At 37.8% G+C, this 23,070-nt stretch overlaps 1 protein-coding gene across 1 annotated transcript; it reads right to left on the bottom strand.

The window, feature by feature from the left end:
• Positions 1 to 1,003: 1,003 nt before the first annotated feature.
• LOC142827620 (uncharacterized) lies at positions 1,004 to 22,284 on the bottom strand. Its single transcript, XM_075923159.1, has 7 exons — positions 22,279 to 22,284; positions 19,802 to 20,083; positions 18,366 to 18,611; positions 15,705 to 15,794; positions 14,913 to 14,990; positions 13,412 to 13,507; positions 1,004 to 1,671 (listed from the first exon to the last, which is right to left on the bottom strand). Exons 1-7 carry the CDS (start codon positions 22,282 to 22,284, stop codon positions 1,519 to 1,521), a joined length of 951 nt encoding a protein of 316 aa, XP_075779274.1. The 3' UTR covers positions 1,004 to 1,518.
• Positions 22,285 to 23,070: the final 786 nt, after the last annotated feature.

Raw genomic sequence — 23,070 nt, 5'->3', positions numbered from 1 at the left:
CATGTTCCAGAATTAATGAAAATTAATGTTCATATCACTAGCAAATTATCCTAATTTCAAAGTGCAAAACAACAAGAAAACTGTGGTGGAAACAACTAGTGATGCAAGAGAAATGTCCATATCATGAATTATCAGTGTTATTTATAATCTTAATATTTCACATTAAAGGTTTCTTCATACTTACTAATGTTTTGTTAACATGATAGCAATCTTCTTCTAGGGCCAGTACTGCTAACTACCATGATATCTTTCAAGTCATTCTGAGAGAATCATCAGCTGTTTTTTTATGTATTTGACTAGAAAATGAGGCTCTACCAGGTCATAGGGCTGAATTGCATTTCTATATAAACAGAAATGGTGATTCCTAGTAAATGTAGAGAACTCAGTATATCTTTATCCAGAAAAAGAGGCTTTCATCACTTTAATAAAGGGAGATCTTCCTTACTAGTTAGTACTTCATATCCTCTTCATAGGCCAGCCGCTAGAAGATAGCAATCAAACACGTAAGCCATCTAATCCCATGAAAGTACAGGACAATGGTACATAAGTGCACTAGCAAATATCACATGTAATACTCAGTTCAAAGTGTGTGGTTTTTTGTACCTAAATATGTGCTAGGTGCTTGAACAGTTAATGCATTCGATTCTGGTGAAAAAAAAAACCAGAGGGTTGAATACTGAAGTACAAGAACAGTTGATCTCTGCTGTTTATTATTCATACTTTGATTTATTCTGAAAAATATATGCCAAAATTTCAAGGCAACTTCTGGGGCATCTGCTTATATGCAAATGAAGGGGAAGAAGAGACAAGCCATGGAAATAACTCTCAGTTAAGAAGCTCTCTCAACCCAGTCCCTAGCTCCTGGCTGAAGAAGAGGCTTCTCTAAGTTTTTATCTGACGAGATCCTTACTTTCAGTTCCTTATAAAAATCTCACATGTGGATCTCCTAAAATATTCACTTAGAGAAGCCTCTTCTTTAATTCTTTGGTATGACTTGCACTTTTCCAGAGTGAATTACATTTATCTACAAAAGAGAGAACCATTCATTAAATTGAAGAGTAATATTTTATTCAGATAGAAAATAACATAAAATGAGACAATACAAAGGAATCTGTAGATAGATCAGGGGGTTGGTCACATAGGGGGAATGTGCACCTTGGTTGAAAAAATAAATAAATCTATAGACGTTTGCTTTTACCTTATTTTTCAAATGGGTTGAGGTACCCCCCAATGAATAAAAATCTTTTTTGTCACATTGACTTGTTGTAAAATGTAGAAATTTGAAACACTTGACGTGACAGTCACATAACTTTATGTTGAACATTTCATTTCAAGTGTATTCATTCCAACTGAAGTAAAGTTCAAGGCAAGTAAATGTAAGTTTTGTTTTGTTTTTTTTTCAATTCAAATTCAGTCTGTATACTGGTTTCAACTATGAATAAGGCTTAGTGGTTCAAGTGCTACCTTAACAGAACAACAGTGAAAAAATAAAACCATGACATTTTTCAGAGTACTGTATTAGGGAGGGTAAAAAGCACTGTTCAAACACTCTGAGTAGACATGGCTTTCTGCATTGTCCATCTCTTCAGGCTCAAAGTCATCCAGATCTTGAGTTAATTGGTCAGTGTCCTCATCTGAAGTGGAAGGGCGTGTTAGGATGATTCGAGGTATCTTGGGTAAAATAGAAGGGATTTCAGAACACAAGAGATGAGAGAGTTCAAAACCAGAAAAGCACAAGAAAACAAAATTATATTGAATAAAAGAGAACAGAGCCAATTAATAAAGTAACTAATGCAATTAAAATGTGAGCAACCCAGCAGAGCTCTGTGGCAGGTTAAAGAGTATGAAAAATGTACTTACCCATCATACCTTTTACAAAATCCATGTACTAGAAGCAAGGAAATGAATTATTAAGGGCCTCATAAACCTTTCACTCTCCACATAACAAACAATATTCTTATTAGGTATCAAGAAATGCATAACTCATCGTATCACAAAGACTTTTAATACCAATAATTTTTTTTCAAACTCCTACAGTTTATGTATTATTTTGATTTTGAAGTCTTTGTATTTTCTTTTAAGGAATACAATGGTAACATTGTATAACAATATCTTAGTCCAGGACTGTAGATATTATTAGTAATGAACTTATAACTGGCATGCATTGAAAATTGTGTGTGATTTAATTTTATTTTGTAATTTAGCAATTTTCGCAGATAGGGAAGCACATGACATTGTGATTCATGGCAAAATTATGAAGCTATATGGCCTATCCTTGAGGCTAATGAGTGTTTTATTAATGCATACATATGAATTATTGTGTTTCCTTTTGAGAAAGGCATGCATTATATTTAAATGTTGACTCTGCTAGTGATAGTAGTAGTTATTTTGGATAGAATTTAAGGTTGCTTTGTTGTACTGAAATATACAGTTCTTTATGCTTGATAAGAAAAACATGCTTGTTTGTTATGTTGGCAGCATAAAATTTATCATATCCTTAACTATTCATTTCATTGTCTTAATTGTTTAGTTTTTGTAAACGGTGTGGTAGGTAACTGTACAGTCACTTAGCAACATTAGCAAGGTTTTTTTAAATGAGATTTTGGTTTTAAGAATTTCCCAAGTAATTTTGGGTTCTTTTTTCCTTCCCTTCCCCTCCTCCCACCACTTCATCTTAATTAACCTAAGCAAAAGAAAGCATTAAAGACCCAGTATTTTACTTTTTTTTTTAAATGGAATAGAGAGATCATCATATTTTATTGAATCATGAGTATGGTGCTAGCCAGCCTGATGATAACTCTTTAGGTAATTTGCCTCATTGAGTGAACCTCAAGAAAATATATTTGAGTTACTTGTGCATCCAGCATAAAACTACCTACCTTAGCACTGAATGTTGGCACAAGGGGATACAAATCACTATCAGTAATAGAACCCAGGTTGCTTTGTTCTACATACCTACTGTCCGATCTAATCGGTCTCAGATTCCCTAATTATGTTTGGAGAATATGAGGCACTGTGGTCTAGCAGGGGAGATTAAGGCTTACTACCTTCAATATCAGAGCACAGATCCTGGCCCAACTGAAGTAATTGGCACAATTCCTAGGAACAGGATCCATATTTCACCTAGTGGACTGTTTCAAGCTCAGCTACAAACTACTAATGGCACTTCGGGTAAATCACTTATTTGGTCTTAAAAACAAAACCTGGAAAGCATATAATGGGGAATGCTGGAGAAAGTTTCCATTGACTTTTAAAAAATAGCCCTCAGCTATTTTGTAGAATAATTATTACAATATTTGCCATCATCATGGCTTTTCCTCAAATGATCTAATTGGCAAAACATTATTATTTATATATTTTTAGTTCCAAAGAGCCCAGACATGAACCAGGACCCAATTATGGTAGGTGCTGTACAAACACAGAACAAAAAACGTTCCTGCCTCAAAAGCTTGCAGAGAGTGAGATAAGCGACAAAGTGTACCAGGCAGGCTTGTGAGTGGGGATTAAGAACTGTTTTATCAATATTGATCTTCTGCCACTGGCAAGACATCTACAAGATGTCAGAAACACATTTAGGTTTCAAATAAAGCAGTTCCTTAAACATTTTAGTAGCCGTTTTTGAAATATGCATTTTATATGAACCAATGTTAAATATAATTATATTTCAAATATTATGGTGTAATTTGATTTCATTGGACATGTTCAGACAGAAAAAAAATTATATGTTTAGAAAACATTTCTAGAAGGAGCCATTTTTAGGTCTTTCAAATCATAAAAATACCTTATTTAATTTAATTTAAAATGTCACAATATTCTAGTCATTAACTAACTTAAAAGTTGCTCTTAAATGTCCCTTAATTCAGGAATTTTAAACTTGCCTGGGCTACATCTAGACAGCGGGCCTATTTCAGGATACCTGAAGTATCCCGAAATAGCTATTCTGCGTCTTTAAACATGCTTGTTATTTCAAAATATATCATCAAAATAATGGGCACACTATTCCAGCATCCCTGTAACCCTCGTTCCATGAGGGTTAAGGGACTTGTCAAAATAGAGCTTTATTTTGAAATTACCTCGAAATAAGCTACACAATTTGCATAGCACAAATTAGATAGCTTATTTCATGGTAAGGGTGCATTGTAGACGCACCCCTACAGTCCACAGAAAATTGATTTCCCCTCATTTTTGTTTTAAAAACAATTTACATCTAAAAGAATCATGGAACTGAGGTTATAAAGAGAGGTACTTGCAGTAGAGGAATGAATGCCGCAGCATTTAGTTCCTGGTATGAACAGATTTGTGTGTCCCTCATGGTGAGTCTACAGTTATTTCATTTCAAGATGGAAGATGAAACTCTACCTGAAGGGGACATACACATCCTAGCTCTGATTGAGTTAGTGCATTGAAAATAGACTGCAGCCATGGTGCTGCAAGCCGTGGAAACGGCTAGCCACCCTGAGTACATATTTAGCATTTTGGCCGGAGATGTACTCAGAATGGCTAACCGTTCCCGCTGCTTAAGTTGCCAGAGAAAAAACAGTGCCCTTGCTTGATCAGAGAAAAAACAGATATGTCTCTTCCAGCTGGAAACTATACCTCCAGCTCAAACTAGAAACACCCAATGTCACACAGTGCTTCACACATTTAGGCTTTGGCAAGATGAGTAGTGAGGACTAGGAGGGGGTTACAATTCTAACTCTGGAAAGACTATGTCCGCTCCATGAGAAAACAATAACACATGCCTCTTGCAGTGCTGAGGCTGCAACACTGAACTTTAAGTTCCAAAAACACAGGTCTACATTATTTTGAACAAAAGCAGGTATGGTGCTTAAGTGAAAGGTTTTTCTTAGACCCCCTGCCATCACATTCATTATTACATTTTTGACTCCACATCATCACTGTGGCAACTGCAGCAATTGCTTCCATGTACAAGTAACATTAGGAAGTTATTGCATGTGTTTTAGCTGTCTTTTTCCTGCACTTTCCTGCAGTTTTTCAGCTGGAAACGAGGAGGAGTCAACACCATCCGCCAGATCTCTATCGACTATACAAAATCACTTTGCAGACCCACAGAGGTCCAAAGACTGAGTGTTTGGGAACTTGTGAGTAGGGCCATCTTTAGGATTTATGGGGCACTATGCCAGTGGGCAACCTGTGGTCCATGGGCCGCATGTGACCCAATGTGGCTCCACCTGCAGCGTGCAGACCCCTTGGCTGCCTTCCTCCTTCACACACCTCACACACACTGGGGCAATGGAGTCTTGGAGTCCTGCACTTCTCATGCCTTCCCGCTCCCTCCCAGCACTTTCAGAGAAGCCACAAATCACCTAATTCAAGTTCCATCCCTGCTCTTCCCCTCTCCCCCAAGCTGGAATGCCATGAATCAGCTCTTTGTGCCATTCCAGCTCTGGAAGGGGAGGAGAGGAGTGGGAACAGAGCACAAATCAGGTGAGTCACACTCTTTGAAAGTGCTGGGAGGGAGGAGGAGGAGCAGGTAAGAGTGGGGCTCTGGTGCCCCAGTGGGTGAGAGGTGCAGATGGGGCAGTCTACAGGGCCACAGAGGGGGTGGGCTGCAGTCCACTGAGGTGAAGTAGGGCCACTCATGCAGCCTACCCATTATTCATGGTTGCCCATCCCTGCTGTACACAGTATTATTAAAACTGGTGTCCCTGTGCCCAATGGCAGCTGGGAAGAAAGGGAGGGACAATGATTTCTTAGTGATGTGTTTTTATAATATTCAGCAACACACTCATGAAATATTTTTAAAACAAATATTAAACTAAGGTCCTGTCAACTAACAGTAAATTCAGAAATTCACAGTACATACCTGGGGTAAGCAAATGCCTGCTAAACAGCTTAATTACTACTTGAATGGCTCTTCCACAGTTTCTCCTAATACAGAGGTGGGCAATAATTTGTACAGGGGGCCACTTCATAAACTGTGGTAATGGTCATGGGCCAGCTCCAGACCCCTCCCCCCTCCAACCCCCCTCAAAAGGGCAGGGCCTCAAGCACAAAGGGTGGGATTTCAAACAGAAAGGGTGGTTCCCTCTAGGTGCCACATGCCTCTAGTGGGGGAAGTGCACAAAGTCTCTCCCCTCCCCCCCCATCACACCTGATGTGTGTGGTGTCTAGAGGGAACCACCAGCCCTTTTGAACAGCTGGTGGTTCCCTCTGGGTGCTACATGCCCTTTGCGGGGAGAGGAGACTTCATGTGCTCTTTTGCCCCAGGCCAATCAGGGGCCGGGGCAGTACACGAAGTGTCTCTCCCCCATCTGCTGCCCTGCCAGGAGCGAGTGAAGCCTAGAAGGAACCACCAGCCATTCTGAGCAGCTGGCAGCTCCCTCTAGGAGCCATGCACTCCTGTTGGGGGAGGAACTGCCAGCTGCTTGAACAGCAAATGACTTCACACACTCCCCCAATCTCGACTGGCCTGGGGATGGGGGCACAGCAGGCTGGATCAAATGGCATGACTGTCCAGATCCTGCCCATGGGTTGCATCTTGCACACCCCTGTGCTAATAGATCTAATAGGCTTTTTCACTTTTAAGTTAACTAGATCCTCTCTAGAGGAAGCAAAGCCACAGAACAGAGATAGGAAGAGAAAGGTGTATGGACATTAAGGGCTCATCTAGACTACGCTGAAGTTTTGAAAGAGGATATGCAAATTCCGATCTCAGTTTCAAATTGTTCCAAAACATTCCTTGCTGAAAGTCAAAGTTTCTCCTCTCTTCTTCTACGTGAAATAATAACGAAATAATAATAATTATTGTAATAGCACCAAAACCACCAATACAAAGCATCTAAAAAACATATGTCCAGGAGAATGAGAGAGTTACAATTTGAAAAAGATGTTGTAATTTTTGCTCTTCTCCATAGGTGGTGGATATAAGAAGCAAAGAAAAGAAATGTGTCCCCTGCATCTTAGTGCCCAACCACTTACCTCTTCCTATCCCTATTCTAATCATTCCTGCAGGCTTCCATAGCAGGCTGTTGAGTCCTGGAGAGTCTTCCTATGGATAGGAATCTTGTAACTGAAAAGTGAAAAGCCTTCCAGCTTGCCAGACCTACTAGCTTCACATTGAACCTGTGGAAGAGCCATTAAGTGGTAATGAAGCCATTTAACAGGCATCTGCCAACCTTGAGGTATACCACCAGTTACTGAATTTACTGACAAAACCCAACTGTGCATTACTGCTATATGTTTATAGGACCTTCATTTAAAATTTGCTTTAAACATTTCATTAGTTTGTTGCTGAAAATTATAAAAATCCTTGCACAGATTTTTTAGATGAACAATCTGAGTTTTCATCTTTAACCTTCAATGCTTGGCTCTTCAGACATAGACCACTCTTACTAAAATACACATTTTAATTTTAATTACTATATTATAGAAAACTTGCTTCCAAAATAGGTCGAATTGGGAAGCTAGAGAATCAGCCAGCCAGCACTGGTTAAGTGGAAAATAGGAAAGCCAGGCTGGCAGCCAGCAACCAAAAGAAGATGGAAAGAGCCAAAGCAAGTAAACAGGATAGGAAAGGGTATTTTGACTGGCCTTCTGCAGATGAAGTGGGAAAGATGGGATTTGTTAATCCCCTCATTAGACAAACTAATTTTTCATAAACTTAGGAAAATGTTAATTAGTTGTGATGAATTTACTTAAACACTTTCTTAAAGAAAGCTCTCTTTCAAACAGGGAGACAACTCCACACTTTTCTTTTTATGAGTGAAATGCTGATGCTGTCATTTGTTTTCCTTGTACAGGAACATATTTCAGAGAAATTTGTTTAAACATAACACACTTCCCTAGATAAGAACGTTGGGGTTGTATGTGAAATGTAGCCACTACCTTATGAGTTCAAATCTAAATGAATATTGTTTTTCTATTAGTACTGGGGAAAGCAATAATAGACAGACTTTAACAAAAGTAAGAATTACACACCTGACTGCTCATCAGAGAATGAAAGCAAGGTTTTTACTGTGTATAAAAAGTTTGGCTGTGATAATATAATATCCATAGCAGAGCTTGTCTAAGTTAATTTTTCTAACTTTGAGTGAAGGAAGTTATTCCTATTCATCCATGAGAAAATTAATTACATATAGCTATTTTTAAATATTTTTTTCAGAAGAGTCTACAAAGGTGTCTGAGAATTGCAGCAGTGAATGTATATATAAGTTGTCCAAAGACTTATATAATACTGACATCTACTGGCTTTTAAATTAATTAAATACGGTTATGGTTAAATAAAAATAAGACACAACCTTCTCTCTGAAAGAAAACTTAAAGAAAGCTAAAGATACAAGAATCATCTAAACAAGTTTCACAAACTTGCATGACTTTTAACCTAACAACCTATTTGCATTATTCATATATACACATAATGTCCATAGGATAAATTGCAGAGGCATTGTCCATGACCTAAGATTATTCAAAAAGAGCTTTGCCGATCAGGATAAAGTCAGTAACTAGATTACCTGAGCAACTAAGGTGCTACCATACCAAATTAGATAAAGGTAGACATTATGTTCGTTTCCAGACTTTTAAACATCTCAGGCATACAACTGCATACAAATATGCATATGAAACTGCACAGCTATATGTATGCATGCAATATGACCTCTTTCTCTACGTTTTAAAACATGTTGGTTAAAATGTTCCAGCTATCATGAAATGTACAAGCCCTAAATGCTTCAACTTTATTACCATGTGTAATAGTGGCTTTTTTCCATTAAAAGTCTTAGCCTTAATGAAGAGACTGTGTGTGGAGGAATTATATCAAATTTAGTAGACAGCCAAGAAGACATGCAAATGAAAGTGTGAATTTATTACAGGCAAAGAGATATTGAAAGAGCAGCAAACACTAACATGCACTTGATAAAAACAAAATTAAAGCAATGGCTGCTGGAGCCACCAATCACCCAACCCCAAAATGCTAACATCAGTGACAGCAATGGTTATAAAATCCTTCATCTGCCCTTTGAAATCTGTTGTTGTCTGCCCATTGCCCACCTTCAAACACTGTTGTCTGGGAGAGCAAAGCATTAACCCTTCCAATGCCCTTGGGAACAACTTTGCAGGCTCCTTTCTTCATTGTGCTTGTCTTGGTCTTCTAGTGTTGCAGTGTTTAGGGACAAGGTTGAGGATCCAGTGCTTCTCTTATTTATATGTTTTGATAAATCATGAGGTATGTAAGAGGAGATGGCTCCCCTTTAAATTGTTTATTTATTTTCCATTAATGTATGATCATTTTTAATTGTGTATTTTCTATGTTGGGGCAGAGGAGACAAGCTTAAAAGAGAATTATGTTTTCTCCCCATTCTTCTCCTCAGTTTGTACTAATATAAGGCCACTGACAGAACAGGGACAAAACAAGAGAGCTGAAATTAGAGTAAAATGTACAGGCTCCATTTAGCAAAAAGGATGGAGAAAGACAAATGTGTCCCCTCTTTTGCGGCCCTCTTTTGGCCACAGAGGGTTTACATGTTGTTCAAGTTGCTGATGAGCAGTCTTCACGCCAGCTCCCTCAGCTTCTCATTAAAAAAAAACAAACCAAACTTGTTTTTAAAAGTTACAGACTCACATGGCTCCCTCTCTGAAACTTTTAAACATGTCAGTCAGCATGGCTTTGTCTGCCACTTCATCACTTGGATTTTAAGTGAGTTTGTCTATACAGGAGCTTAGTGCATAGTAAGTCAGGATGTGAATTTACAGTGCACTAGCCACTCCTTACCCATTCTACTTGTGGACATACTTACTACACACTACCAGTGCCCTTGGCATGTTTAAAGTGTACTTTTAATGTGTAGGACATTTATCCACACAGACAATTAGTGTGGCATAGAATGCCTTAAATTCACACCCTAACTTGCTGCTTCCCATATAGACAAGCCTTAGAATCTAAGTCACCAACATAGCTGCTGAAATATCAGACAAAACAATTCTGAGTGATGTGCCTTAAATTATATCCAGAAGGACTCCACTATCTTTCATCTTGTACCTGGAATCACCACCTGGCAGATTTGAATCTGGGATCTCAAAACTTAGTGTAGGAGTCTCTACAGCTTGAGCTATAAAGCCAGCTGGCTCTCAGCTTAGGCTGCACAGCTCCTTCATTCTTACCTCTCACTCTTAAGTGGTCTAACTACCACTATGTGGGACAGTGAACCACACTAGGTGTGTAGGTTACATAATCATTTACAGCCTGTTCTTACAAAGCAGTTAAGAACACACATGGCTTTTCTCACATGAACTGTACAATTGACGTCATGGGGACTACTCACAAGAGCAAACTATGTTTGGGCTTAAGTGCTTAGTAGGAATGGGTCGATGCAAAGTGGGTGTAAAATGCGACCCAGATAGAGTGTTTGCATCTTGTACCCACTTGCAGAGATGTGAATGCCTAGACAAGAGGCAAGGTAATTCAGAAGCAGATCCTGTAATCTCTAAAACTACATCATTAGACGGGAATGGTAAAAAAGCTGATATGACAGCACTAAGGACCATGTAGGTGTTTTTGATCAAATTCAATCCAATTCTTCATAGAAAATGTAAGGGTCTGAAAATAATATCAAATCATACATTAGGACAATAGGTTTCTCAGAGCATTCACTCTGAGAAACTTCATTTGTAGTTTGAAACAACTTTAGGGCAAAAGTTTGATTTCTCTCTGATGAGGATTAAAGAATTCTCTATTCCATTTAAATTGTCTTTTCTGACTTCTGCTTCTTTGAGCTGAACATTACTTTTGTTTCAATAAAATGACAAAGATGAGGTGACATTTCAAGTAGGGCAAAGGAAATTTATCATTTCAAGGGGAATTTTACATTTTCTTGATATAGAAAACACTACCAAGATTAACAAGAAGAACTTCCTAACTGTCAGGGTGGCTAAACACTGGAATAAATTGCCTACGGAGGTTGTGGAATCTCCGTCACTGGAGATATTTAAGAGCAGGTTAGATAGATTATCCCTGATAGATGTCTATCAGGTACGATGCTTGGTCCTGCCATGAGGGCAGATGACCTGACTTGATGATCTCTCAAGGTCCCTTCCAGTTCTAGTGTTCTAGAATACTAATCCTGCATCAGGACATTTTTTTTTTTACAAAGCCTGAATTGAGTGTAGATGAAAAATACTTGTCCGTTTTGATTCTGATTGATGTAAAGATTGTCATGGATCATGTCTATGCAATGTGAATGAAAGGCAGAGCGATAAGTGTTTACGTGGTTCAGCACAAATAGTGGAGTTGCAAATTGAAGGGCAGAAAACACTAATTGGGATTTTCACACCCAGGTCTTTTCCCACTAATATAGCACGGTCCATAATGCTTAGGTCAGTGTAACTTATATAGCCTGAGGGGGGTGGCTTATTCACACCCCAAATGATGTAAGTTATATGAAAGTAAGTTGTAGTGTAGACCTGGGCTAATTTTTACTTTGAAAAAGAACGATACGGTATGAAAGAGCTTTCTTGTTTGTCCAACTGATTACTGATCATTCAAAGTGGAATTAATTCTGAAGGCTGTCATTTAAGCACATGAATTTTGGACGAGTTAAAATTCAAATGAGCCTTTCAAAATTATCTGGAGCAACCAACTCTTTGAAGAATGGAAGACCAGAGAGGAGAAATTGAATCTACTGGAGACAATGTCTTTTGTCATGACAGTGATACCATCTGCAGAGACATCATTAAGGATAAAGGATAAAAGTGGACAGGCAGATTGGTGAAAGAACACAAGTATGATTAATAAAAGGTAGAGGTTTTCCTGATTAAAACATATGAAGTTTTTTATTTCTGAATTCATAACTTAATAAATGCAGAAAAAGATATCCCTGTCTGTTTTTGAGGCATGAAGAGAAATAGAGAGAAGAAGAATACTCTGTTAAGAACATACAGATCATTATACTGTTATGTCCTAGATCTTTAATAAGAGGAAAATTCTAGCACATCAGAACTTCAGTAAGGACTTTCTGTAACATCTAGTCCACCCCTCTGAATATTGTAGGTCTTTTCCTCATATATATGGACTCCAATGCTGCAATCCTCTCTCAGAAAAAACTCCCATTGAGGGGCAACAGGAGCAGTGCCTGAGAAAAGACTGAGTAAGAACGTAAGATGAGGTATTGACTAGATCTATGATAATAGCCATAAGGAGACAATAGTCCCATAAGATTTGGTCAGGCAACTACTTCGTTAACTAGTCATAGTGTCCATGTCCTCATTGAATCACAATGATGATGTCCAATGGATTATTATCCTCCAATATGTGCAAGTGACCTTTTAAGTGAATATTAGCTCTGCACAGAGCTGGTTATTAATTCTAAAATCAAAATGCTTGAGGAAATCATGTAGATTTTGCTAACATTTCATTTTGGACAAAAACCTGAAGCTCTAACAATTTTGGGCTGTTCAGTTTTGATTTTTTTTTAAAATATACTTCTGTTGCTTTTTACTTTGAATTCTAGTATACAAGATGTTATAAAATTAAAAAGTTAAAAGTCAAAACAAAAAAATTGATTTTCTTGAAATAAAATATTTGAATCACTCCAAAACTGAACAATTTTCAGAATTCTCTTTTATGGCGAATTTCGAAGTTTCCAATTCAAAACAAAGCCAAATTTCAAAACCATTTTGTCAAAAGAAAATGCACTTCAGTGTGGTCCAACTCTGATCTATCTTTGGTCATGTGACCAACTTGAAATCAGATTGCTTAAAAACTTCTAAAGGGCTAATCAAATACTGAACCATCTGTCCAAACTCATAAATGGAAGTAAAGGGATTTCCTTTCCCAATTAATTGTGCCACAGCTGGGTGTGATTTGAGAGAGAGGCTGGAAGAGAAGAAATGGAAACAAAGTGTTCTACTGGTGGTTGGAGTCACCTGGTACCAGTTCCATGGGAGGCAGGCATTCCAGTATGAAAGCTCTGACTGAGTTAAAGTTTGTGACAACATTTTAGACAACAAAGACTCTCCTGTTTCCTGTGAATCCCCTTGGTTTTTAATGGTATGTTCCATAAATAATGGTACTTTCAAGAGCTCAGCAGCACCCCCAGCTGGGCACAGAGTTTCAAAAGAGCAGAATTTCCATTTAAGTAACTATGAAAATTCAGCACCCAAAGTCTCCAAATGTGACACTTACAGGCAGATTTTCAAAACAGTGAACATCGGATTTTTTCATTTGGTTTCTCAGTGGAAGTTTAGCTCTTTTGGAAATTTGCTCTTGATTGTGGCTGCTGAGTACTTGATAACTTGACCCACAATGGAGTGTTTCTTTTAAAATTTCACTTTTTATTACTTTACATTTTTTGCTAATGCTGTCTGTCTGAATGCCAGAGTAGCATGTGTATCACAACTCACAAAACATATGTTTAATCATGGCCGTTTGCAAACCGAAGTCACCCTCTTCACTTACTGTTATGATGTGGCTTACTGTCTGGAATGGACTCCTTTTAGCTGGAACATCAACAGGACCAGATTCAGGTGTGTTTGGTTCTAAAAGAATGGACCCCTTGAGAGGAGAAACATAAAATGTACATGCTTTATATTCTGGGTACTATTAAAATAAAAGAGGAGTAACTACCTTGCACTCACATCAGCTTAAGCAGTGACTAGATTAATTATCATGTAGGATTTCACAAGAAAGAATTCAAATAGCGTGTACTCATTTCTTTCTCACTGTTCCTTACATTCACTGAATACATGTGCTTGAGTTGTTGAAAAGGTCAGAATGACACTAACAACTTGTAAAACAAAGCTAAATGACTATTTTAGTTTCTTGAACATAGATTATTCTCTGGTCAAAACATTAAAACTCCTTTTTAAATATGTTTTAATGTATTAATTCCTTTTCATCTCACAAAAAAGTGAAATTTTTCCCTACACATTTGAAATATATGAATTGTTCTGCTAATAGTACCATCTTGTGGCATGAACAGAAAAATGCAGATACTTAAATCCGCCACCTATTTGAGAAGGAATGAGAACTTTTATAGTTCTTGATTTTACATGCCCAACAACCCACAACTATATTTAATAGCTAACATAATTAATTATGTGGGTTCTAGGGGATTATTACTGTATGGGACTACCGTACCATTGATTTTTAAACTTAACTCTCTACTGGATCTCAATTGGGAAGTACATTTCAAAACTGAGGGCACACTAGGCCAATAGTAACTAGAAAGGTGGATTAATTTTGCAAATAATCCGCTAATATGAAAGACATGTGAATAACAATGTTTCTTTTAAATTTTTACTTTGCCAATATCCTACAGTTTTTAAATAATACTAGTCCTTCATTCAAAGTAAAAGTTTGTGTTCTCTCCTTGAACAAGCACTACAGCAGCTAACAAAGAACAATAACCTTTCCAAAGAATTTTTCAACCAACCTATAGAATTCAAACAAAAATATAATGTTCTATTAAATTCTATAGGGTTGCTTTCAAGTGAAGGATATCATTCAGTTAAATTATATAATTTTAAAGTAATTTCTGTAGAATCCTGTTTAATTTCTATATAGCTGAATTTTTTAGTCTCTGTAAAAATATCTAGGACTTTTCTATAAAAGTAGACTTTGTTGTAGATCATGCATTACATTCCCAATGCAGACAATTTATTATACAGAAATCTTTATTGTATCGATGCTGATTCAACAAGAAAGGTCAAATTACGTAGTATTTAAGATAAATAATAAAATGCTAGCAACAGAAATAAAAAATACTGTTTTGAGAACAGTAGCTGAAAAATAGGTGTTAGAGAATAGTGGTCCCTGTGCATCTAAGGATTAAGAATTTTAGTTCAGGTGCATAGAAAATCATTTTAAACAAGTGTTCATGAGAGCCAATGGGGGAAAAGAGAATTCTATTGCTCACATAAGAAAATACAGTACTCCACACACAAATCAAGCTTTTTACCTCCAGCACTGTGTCTCCTGTTTGTACCCCAGCCAAGTCTGTTGGGCCATCCGTGGCCACCCGTGCAATTAAGATTGCCTGGTGACATAAAACATAAAATTTCAGATCCAACAGAGTTGATCCAATTCTGCTTGGATGTTAAAAAGTAAATAGGCAAACTGATTTTCAATGCCTGTTGCTCAGCTACGTCTAAATGAATACAAGCTAAATGTGTTAATCAACACATTAACAGAAAAATAAAACCACCCATTGCTGACTGACACAAACCACAATCAGCAGAAGTCATTTACAGTGCCAGGAAGGACATATCTGAGAATAAGAATTTCAATGATGATAAACTGGGTAAAGACAAATAGTTCAAGTAGGAATTAGTGTGAACAAACAAGTGGCATTAGTGTGTGGGCTGCAAATGGAGTTACTTTGAAATCAGGTGGAAAATACCCAATGAGATTTCAAGCTGTGAAACCTTCAGGAGCTAATCATTCACTTTCCATCTTTTCTCAAGGAGGCATCACGAAAAAGCTATCATCATAGAATCATAGAATCATAGAATAATAGGACTGGAAGGGACCTCAAGAGGTCATCGAGTCGACTTCAACATCTTTTTTTTTTGGGGGGGGAGGAATATATGCACCCCCTTTTGTTCTCCTTGCCAACTAGGTTACTAAGATTACAGCATTACACCGATGACTCCAAAAAGAAAATAGCTAAAATGGCTAGCTTCTAAAAATTGCCCTTTCCCCATCTCTTTCTAAATGATTACTTGGTAAATGTTGGATTAATGAAATGCACCTCATCATTTTCTTTATATGGAGATGAGCCCTTTCCACCAGCAATGCTAATACCAAGACTCCCCATTTGACTGCACACAGTAATGGTTATCTGCAAGAGAATTATAGTTAATATCAAGTGGCCTGAATAATCAAACAGCACCCCATACATAACACAGGCAACAATACTGTAATGTTCATTCTGTATATGAACAATCCATCTAATTCAAACTAAAGAAAAATGGTGATTATTCTGTAGTAATATCTGAAGTGGGTCTGCCCCACGAAAGCTCATCACCTAATAAACCATCTTGCTAGTCTTTAAAGTACTACATGACTGCTTTTTTTTTGTTTTACCAAGGTCAGACTAACACAGCTACCTCTCTGTTACCACATAGAAGTACAGCCTTCACCTTTCCCAAAAGCACACAGAGACACTATTTCCAGAGCTAGGTTTTAAAGCCTGCAGAGACAATTTTAGAAGCTTACATTTTCTCATCGTGGGCCTGATTCATCACCATTAGATACTGAGTACTATATTAATGGTTATCTTTTAAGAGGACTAATCATGGATTACATTACTACTGGATGGATGAAAACCTTGCTGTATTGAAAGTTATGGCAAAACACCTCCATTTCAGTGAAGAAAGAATTTTACCCAATGTGAAACAGCCATCCATTGTATTCTGATCATCTGATATCCACTTCAGAAAACAACAGGTGGGTTAATGAAATTATTTCTTTCACATAAATCAATGATTTATTGAGCACTTGCCTTGACAACAACACTATTTCTATACATGTGTCATTGTTAATTGTAAACCACTTTTTTGGAAAGTTTTTTATATCACATTGGGTTGAAATTTCACACAAGTTCCCAGCCCATGTGCATTTTTTTTCTGGGCCAGGTGATTGCCATCAATCAGCATTAAATTGGATTGAGATGGCTCTTTTTAGTGCTACTGTAATGCAATCCTCACTTTTTTAAAATCAACATTTTTCAGACAATTAGCTCGTTGAAAGGCCTTTTGTTTGTAATAGAGCAAGATAATTCAGAGTTAAAGCTGACATTGGATTCTTCATACCCTCTCACATGCCTAGAAATTTTAATACATCTGGGTGACACTTTTGTAATATATTATTAATCTACAGTCCCTGCAACACAGTCCAGTGGGATTAGTTTAGGTCACAGCAGCAACTTAAATTAACAATTCCTTTTGCAATTTCTATATGGTGGTTTTAATACATAATTTTACTGGTACTAAAAAGCAGAAATAGCTTTCAAACATACCTAAGATTCATTGCATTAAGAGTTAAGGAAACCCCATTTAAAACTGAAATTGAGCTGTAGATAAATAGTGTTTCATTCATCAGTCTTACGTGTAGCTAAGATGCTATTACTTCTGCAGCTTCAGTTCATGCCTCTAAGGCAATGAGAAAATTATTTTTTTTAAATGTTACATTAAGGGCTGTTCAGTGCAACTGTAGTACATTTCATTAATATTACAATTTTAACATGTGTACACATGTGTTGATTTGAAACAATTATTTTACATGTGCAAGAAAATGCCACCTTATACTGATTAAAAATGTATAAGCCTTCGATTATGCCCCAGTTACCATGGAGTCCAACCATCATTTATGCTCAGCCTGAGTAGTCTCATTGAATTCAATAGGACCATTCATGAGAGCAAAGTTAGTCACGTGCACCACGGTTCACAAGACTATCCTTCTCAACAATGCTTCATTGATCTTGTTGGGCTAGACTGTAGCCTGGCCTGCTGTGTGCATCCACATAGGCGAGTAAAACCCTCCCTTTAATTCCTGGCAGCCTCTCTAGGTTCCAGTGCCATAAAAGTGCACTGTGTACCTGCTATTGAATCTAATTTGACCAGGTAGACCTGTGCTCCCTCCAGCATGCTGGTCACCAGAGAGAGAACTCAGCATGGAGAAGAGACCATAATTTGCTACTGGTATGAACTTGTACCAAGTATTACCCCCCAGAGCAAGCCCCAGAGATGTGCAATTCCTTCTCTGCACTACCGCAGGCCACGCCCAGCATTGTGGTCAAGCCATGATCTAGCTTCCCCTGCCTCCCACTCCACACACCTACCCTAGTGGTTTATTCCATAAATCCAAGGCACTGCTTTTGCAGCTCCCTGCATAATGGCAGTCCTTACTCATCTGAGCATTCCCACCAACTCCAAGGAAATATTGAAGTTAGCAAGATCTGTGCACAAAGGTATATTCACAAGCAACCACTGGTTGTGGGTGTCTAGCTTGAGATACTTCTGGATGTATCTCTATAGATGTGATACGTTCAGAACTCCCTTTGACTTCTGAGACTTGCGAATGTTCAGCCCTTCTGAGAAACTAGCCCAAGGCGTCGGAGGCTGAACATTCAACAATTTAGGCACTCAAAACTGGAGTGTGTTTTTGAAAAGTTTGGCTACACATCACTAAGAATATGGACAAACCCCTGTTCCCACAAAAGCCAATGGGGATGGGAATGGACTCCATACAGCACAATGCCAGTTATATGAATATTGCAAGGCAGATGAGGATATTTCTTGATTTTACATATCGCACTTAAAAATTTCCTTTGCATTCAAAGTTTCTCATATAACCCAAAGTCACAAAACTGGATGGGAATGAAAGGCACTTCCGGGAGGTGACGCACTACCTTTAATGGTGGCTGTGTCACTTCTGTCGCTCTGGGAACCTGCTCTTTCATTTCCTCTGGAAACCTGCTGCTTTCTGTTGGAAAGCTGCCTGCTGTTGAGGTAGGAGCCTGTGGCTTGCTTTTAGCCTCTGGAAAGGGCTTGGTTTTTGCAGCTGCTTTGTGCTTTTCCTGAAAAGCCACTCTAGTCTTTCTTTGGTCCTTGTCATTGGTATCAAAAAGACTGCCAGAAAACTTGGATACTGGCTCCTGTTTGTGAAAGAAAGACAAAACAACAGAAATATAAACACTGAATTACTGTCTAGGAGTCTAGACATTACATTCAACAAATTAATGTCTTTTTTTGTCACGTGGGTGTTGATCAGGAGTTACTCTGCTGAAGACACTAGACCTAACTATGCCCTCAATATTCATAAGAAGAGTGGACTTTCTATGCAGCTGCCCTTGTGGCACCAACTCTAATTTCTCAGGGCCCTGTGAAGCATGAGATGCAGGTTCGGGGACTGGGTAAGGGTGAAGGTAGGCAGTGGGTGGCCTCTCAGACATGGTTGAGTGTTTCACCTGCTCTGAACCCATGGAGATAAAGTAATTCAGTCTAGGACTCGATTACCTGATATGCAGAACCTCCCATGCTGTGCGAATCTCCCCATTAATGAAATTAGCTGTTATACAAGGGATTCCAGCTGCGGCAAAGTGGCACCATGCTGCCAGAATGTGTGAATGGAGAAACAAAAGTACCATGTAGGACATAAGGAGTGAGTACACCAAGTACAAATCTATCTTTTAGACAGCTCTGGTCAAGAATTTCTATAGTGATTCCAGTAAGGACTACAATGAATCCTGTGTTATCCAAATAACCTGCATTTACTCAATTCAAAACTTCTAACAACTTCTGCACATAGCAATTGTATTGATACAACTAAATAACACGAGGCCCCTCAATTCTGGAATTCATTCTCCATTTCCTTCTTTAATCCACCAATACTACAAATCTACTGTCCATCAATATACATTGAAAAACCATTTCACTAGAACTGGTGGAGGAAACATTGATACAGAAGGTTAGGGCCTTCTAAGGAGAAACAGGATATTTCTATTTCCCACTGTTGGCCAATTTTTTTTTAATGTGGGTTGGGGCTCTGCCCCGAGTGGTTTTGTTTTAGACGATTGTTAAGCCTCCTAGAATCTAGAACAGGCATCTGTTTTAATGTATTTCAATTAAATAAATAATTGAAAGTGGTTCCATCTTCACCACCACAAAACACAAACATTGAAACTATGCATTAGAACAGCAACCAATCCAGTTCAGAAAGCTATTGATCCTTTCTAACCAAGAGTAGTCACATGTTCATCTAATGAAACACTTACTGGATTAAAAATGTAGTGTGCGTATAATCTACTATATTATGTTTTTGAGATTATAAAGGAAGTTAACTTACATCCTCATCAGAATCCTCCAATTCCTCTGCTTCTTGCTCAGGACTGACTCTCCCTCCCTTCCATTTTTCAGTGCCTGAGCTGAATTTGTGCAGATTGCCACCACGAAAACTTTCCCTTCCCTTTAATGAGGCCCAGCAAGAGCTCTGTGAGCTCCAGTTATGGCCGCTGTGAAGCTTAGGAGACCTGGGAAGCCACTTAGAGGCCTGGTGGAGAAGAACAAAACAAGATGATAGGCAATGAATAGATTTTTTAAATGTTATTGTATTACAGTCAATAGCTACCTACCAAGAAGGTGCTCTGGCAAGAACAGTAGGGTGTTTCAACATCACATAATAGTTTGTTGGCTTACATGGAGGTAAGCACCACACATAGGAATGTGCCGTTAGTCCAACAGACATGCTTAAGGTATGCCAACACTGCAATTGAAGGTATGGTTTGCGCTAGCTTTTATTTAGCTAACACTAGTTTTAATCTAGCTAAGACACTAAAAGATTAAGCCCATTTACACAGTTTCTATCTGTACTAGCTAGATTAGTGCTAATGCTAACACACATACCTAAGCTACAACTCAGATCTTAAATCACATCATAGCTGTACCATTAAAGAGTAAACCACCATTAAAGGTGGTATGGGGAATGATCTGCAGGCTGTTAAAATCAGCAAGCAAGGTATCAAGCCCACATTCAGTTTCTTAAAGAAGAGGCTGTCTGCTCACACTCAGCTAAATACAACTTACAGTAATATCTGTCAGAGCACCATGTAGTAGCTTCCATGGTCCTTTTTAAACAGTATTACAGAGCAGTTTGAGCTTTCCCACTGTTTCTCCCCATCTCTTAGTTTAGAATCCCAGCAATAATTAAGTGTTTGCTTTCCCTGCCCTTGAAATAAAGTGTTTTGTTTTAAAAGCATTGCCAACAACATGAAATTAGTATTTTTTTAAAAAAAATCACTGATATACAAAGCACTGTGAAAAAGTGAAGGAGCAAAGGGAAGGAGGAACTTTAAGAGCCTTAAAGTTATTATAATATACTGTGTGGTAACTGAATCCAGTTTTCACATGTGGGCCCCTCATTAAAGGCATACACAAATAGTCATCTCTTTTTCTATCCCAACTTACACAATTCAGAGGGCTTTGAGTTATACAATGTGTAGACCCTAAAGAAGCTGCATGTAACAATGAAGGGGAGTAATCACACATCAAATGTATGTATGCTCTCTTTGAACAAACTCCTTAAAGTGACAAGTTGACCCTAAATATGAGGCAGCAACTTGGGAAGTTGGTGATGAGAAACATCAGTTCTTTTATATTGAACTTCTACTTCAGCATCTATCTAAGGAGCTCAAAAGCATTTTGAAAGCTAAAAACATTTGTATAATTAGTAGGTATTATTGCCATTTTGCATATGGGAAATCTAAGGCACACAGGTTAGACTCCCCACATAGAATCACAGAAATGTAGGGCTGGAAGGGATCTTGATAGCTATGTCAATCCCCTTCACTGAGGCAAGGTGATATATTATCTGGACCAGCTCTGATAGGTCATGTTTTCCAGATCTTTAATAGTTTTTGTTGCCTTCCTCTGGACTTTCTCTAATTTGTTTCCAAAGAATTAGAATTCTAATTGTGTCTTCCAAAGCGCTTGCAACCCCTCTCAGCTTGGTATTATCCACACACTTATAAATGTACTCTCTATGCCATCATCTAAATAATTTATGAAAATACTGAATACAACTAGACCCAGTACAGATAGATGCATGACCACACTTGATATGGCCTTCCAGTTTGACTGTGAACCTTTGATAATTCATCTCTGAGTATGGTTTCTTATCAAGTTGTTTACCCACCATATCCTGGGTTCCTCTAGGCCATAGTTCCCTAATTTGGTTACGAGGCAATCATAAGAGACTGTATCAGAACCTCACTAAAGTTGATACACATCTATTTCTTCCCTTATCCACAGAGCTTGTTAACCTGTCAAAGGAGGATATTAGGTTGGTTTGATATAATTTATTCTTAACGAATCCATGCTGACTGAGACTTATCTAAAATCTGATTATTTGGTACCCAGAAAGATAATAGAGTAAATAATTCAAAGTTAAGCTGACAGATCTATAATGCCCCAGGCTGTCTTTTTTTTTTAAATAGATAGGAACTATATTAAAAGTTAAACTATTAAAACTATATTAAAAGATCCCTTTTCTAATCTTCTGGGATCTCTCTCATCCTTCAAAAGTTCTCACAGGTAATTGTTCAGAAATCTCTTCAGCCACTTTAGTGAGTATTCTCAGATGTATTTTGTTAGGTCCTGTCAACTTGAAGACATCTAACTTGGACTTAAGCAGAGGTTTACATCCCTTTTATATTACACAAATTATGTGTGATAAATTCAGTCCATCTGCTGAGTTTATCCAGGAATCAGAGCAAAATGTAAATAAAACAACATGAAGTAAATGTGCACGTGTGTCAATGCACATACATCCATGTCAATGAGGCAGAGATGGAGGAGAGTTTTAGATAAGGGAAAATTCAGGAAACTCAAGAACATCGCATCCCCAACACATGGCTGCACTCATACCTCATGTTGGCTTAAATGGTTTTCTTCATATTGCTTTTTTGTTTTTTAATGCAGCATTGTTAGTACATGAGATTTTGCATGTTTACAAATTATTGGTGTGAGCACAGAAGATGTTACAATCTGTATTATACATGATAAAATAATGGATGGTGATAAAAGTCTTTGAGAGGAAACACAGGAAGAAAAAGGATTACCGTGCTAAAAGATCATGCAATATATTTATAGTCCTCTTAAGAGATTTTTGTCTGATTATTTTTTCTTATTATAGTTGAAGAGACTAAATATCATGTAGTTCAGTGCAAGAGGACAGATTATAGAACTCTTTCACAGACTTTTCTAGTGGATCATAATACTGTACAATAAAAACTAAACATAATTTTTCCATTACAATACTCCAGTATGGTCACTATAGCAGCTAATAACTTTTAGAGGCAAGAGGTACACTCAAAAATCGTGTTGGCCTTAGAAATTCCCCCATTCATTATTGATAACAAGGATTAGGGTATCTGGATATTCTTCATCATGGTAGGTCAGAGTATTCTGCTTTGCAGAGCTGTAGAGCCACTTCACCTATAAATGAAATTTGAATGAGCCACAAAGCAATCATGTTTGCATTAGTGGCACCCATTCATGACAGCATGGTACTTAGGAGAAAGGATTCTCTTTTGCCTTTATTCATCGCTCTCCTTGGAT

The sequence above is a fragment of the Pelodiscus sinensis genome, chromosome 3, assembly GCF_049634645.1.
Source record: "Pelodiscus sinensis isolate JC-2024 chromosome 3, ASM4963464v1, whole genome shotgun sequence".
In the NCBI taxonomy this organism is placed as follows: domain Eukaryota; kingdom Metazoa; phylum Chordata; order Testudines; family Trionychidae; genus Pelodiscus; species Pelodiscus sinensis.
This window is presented reverse-complemented; position numbering and strand designations above follow the sequence as displayed.

Coding starts and splice junctions, on each gene's coding strand:
- LOC142827620 (XM_075923159.1), bottom strand. Junction 18,612..19,801: donor TGGAGGATTCTGATGAGGAT/GTAAGTTAACTT, acceptor TTTCACAAACAG/GAGCCAGTATCCAAGTTTTC. Junction 1,672..13,411: donor CAGTAAGCCACATCATAACA/GTAAGTGAAGAG, acceptor ATTTTACCCAAG/ATACCTCGAATCATCCTAAC.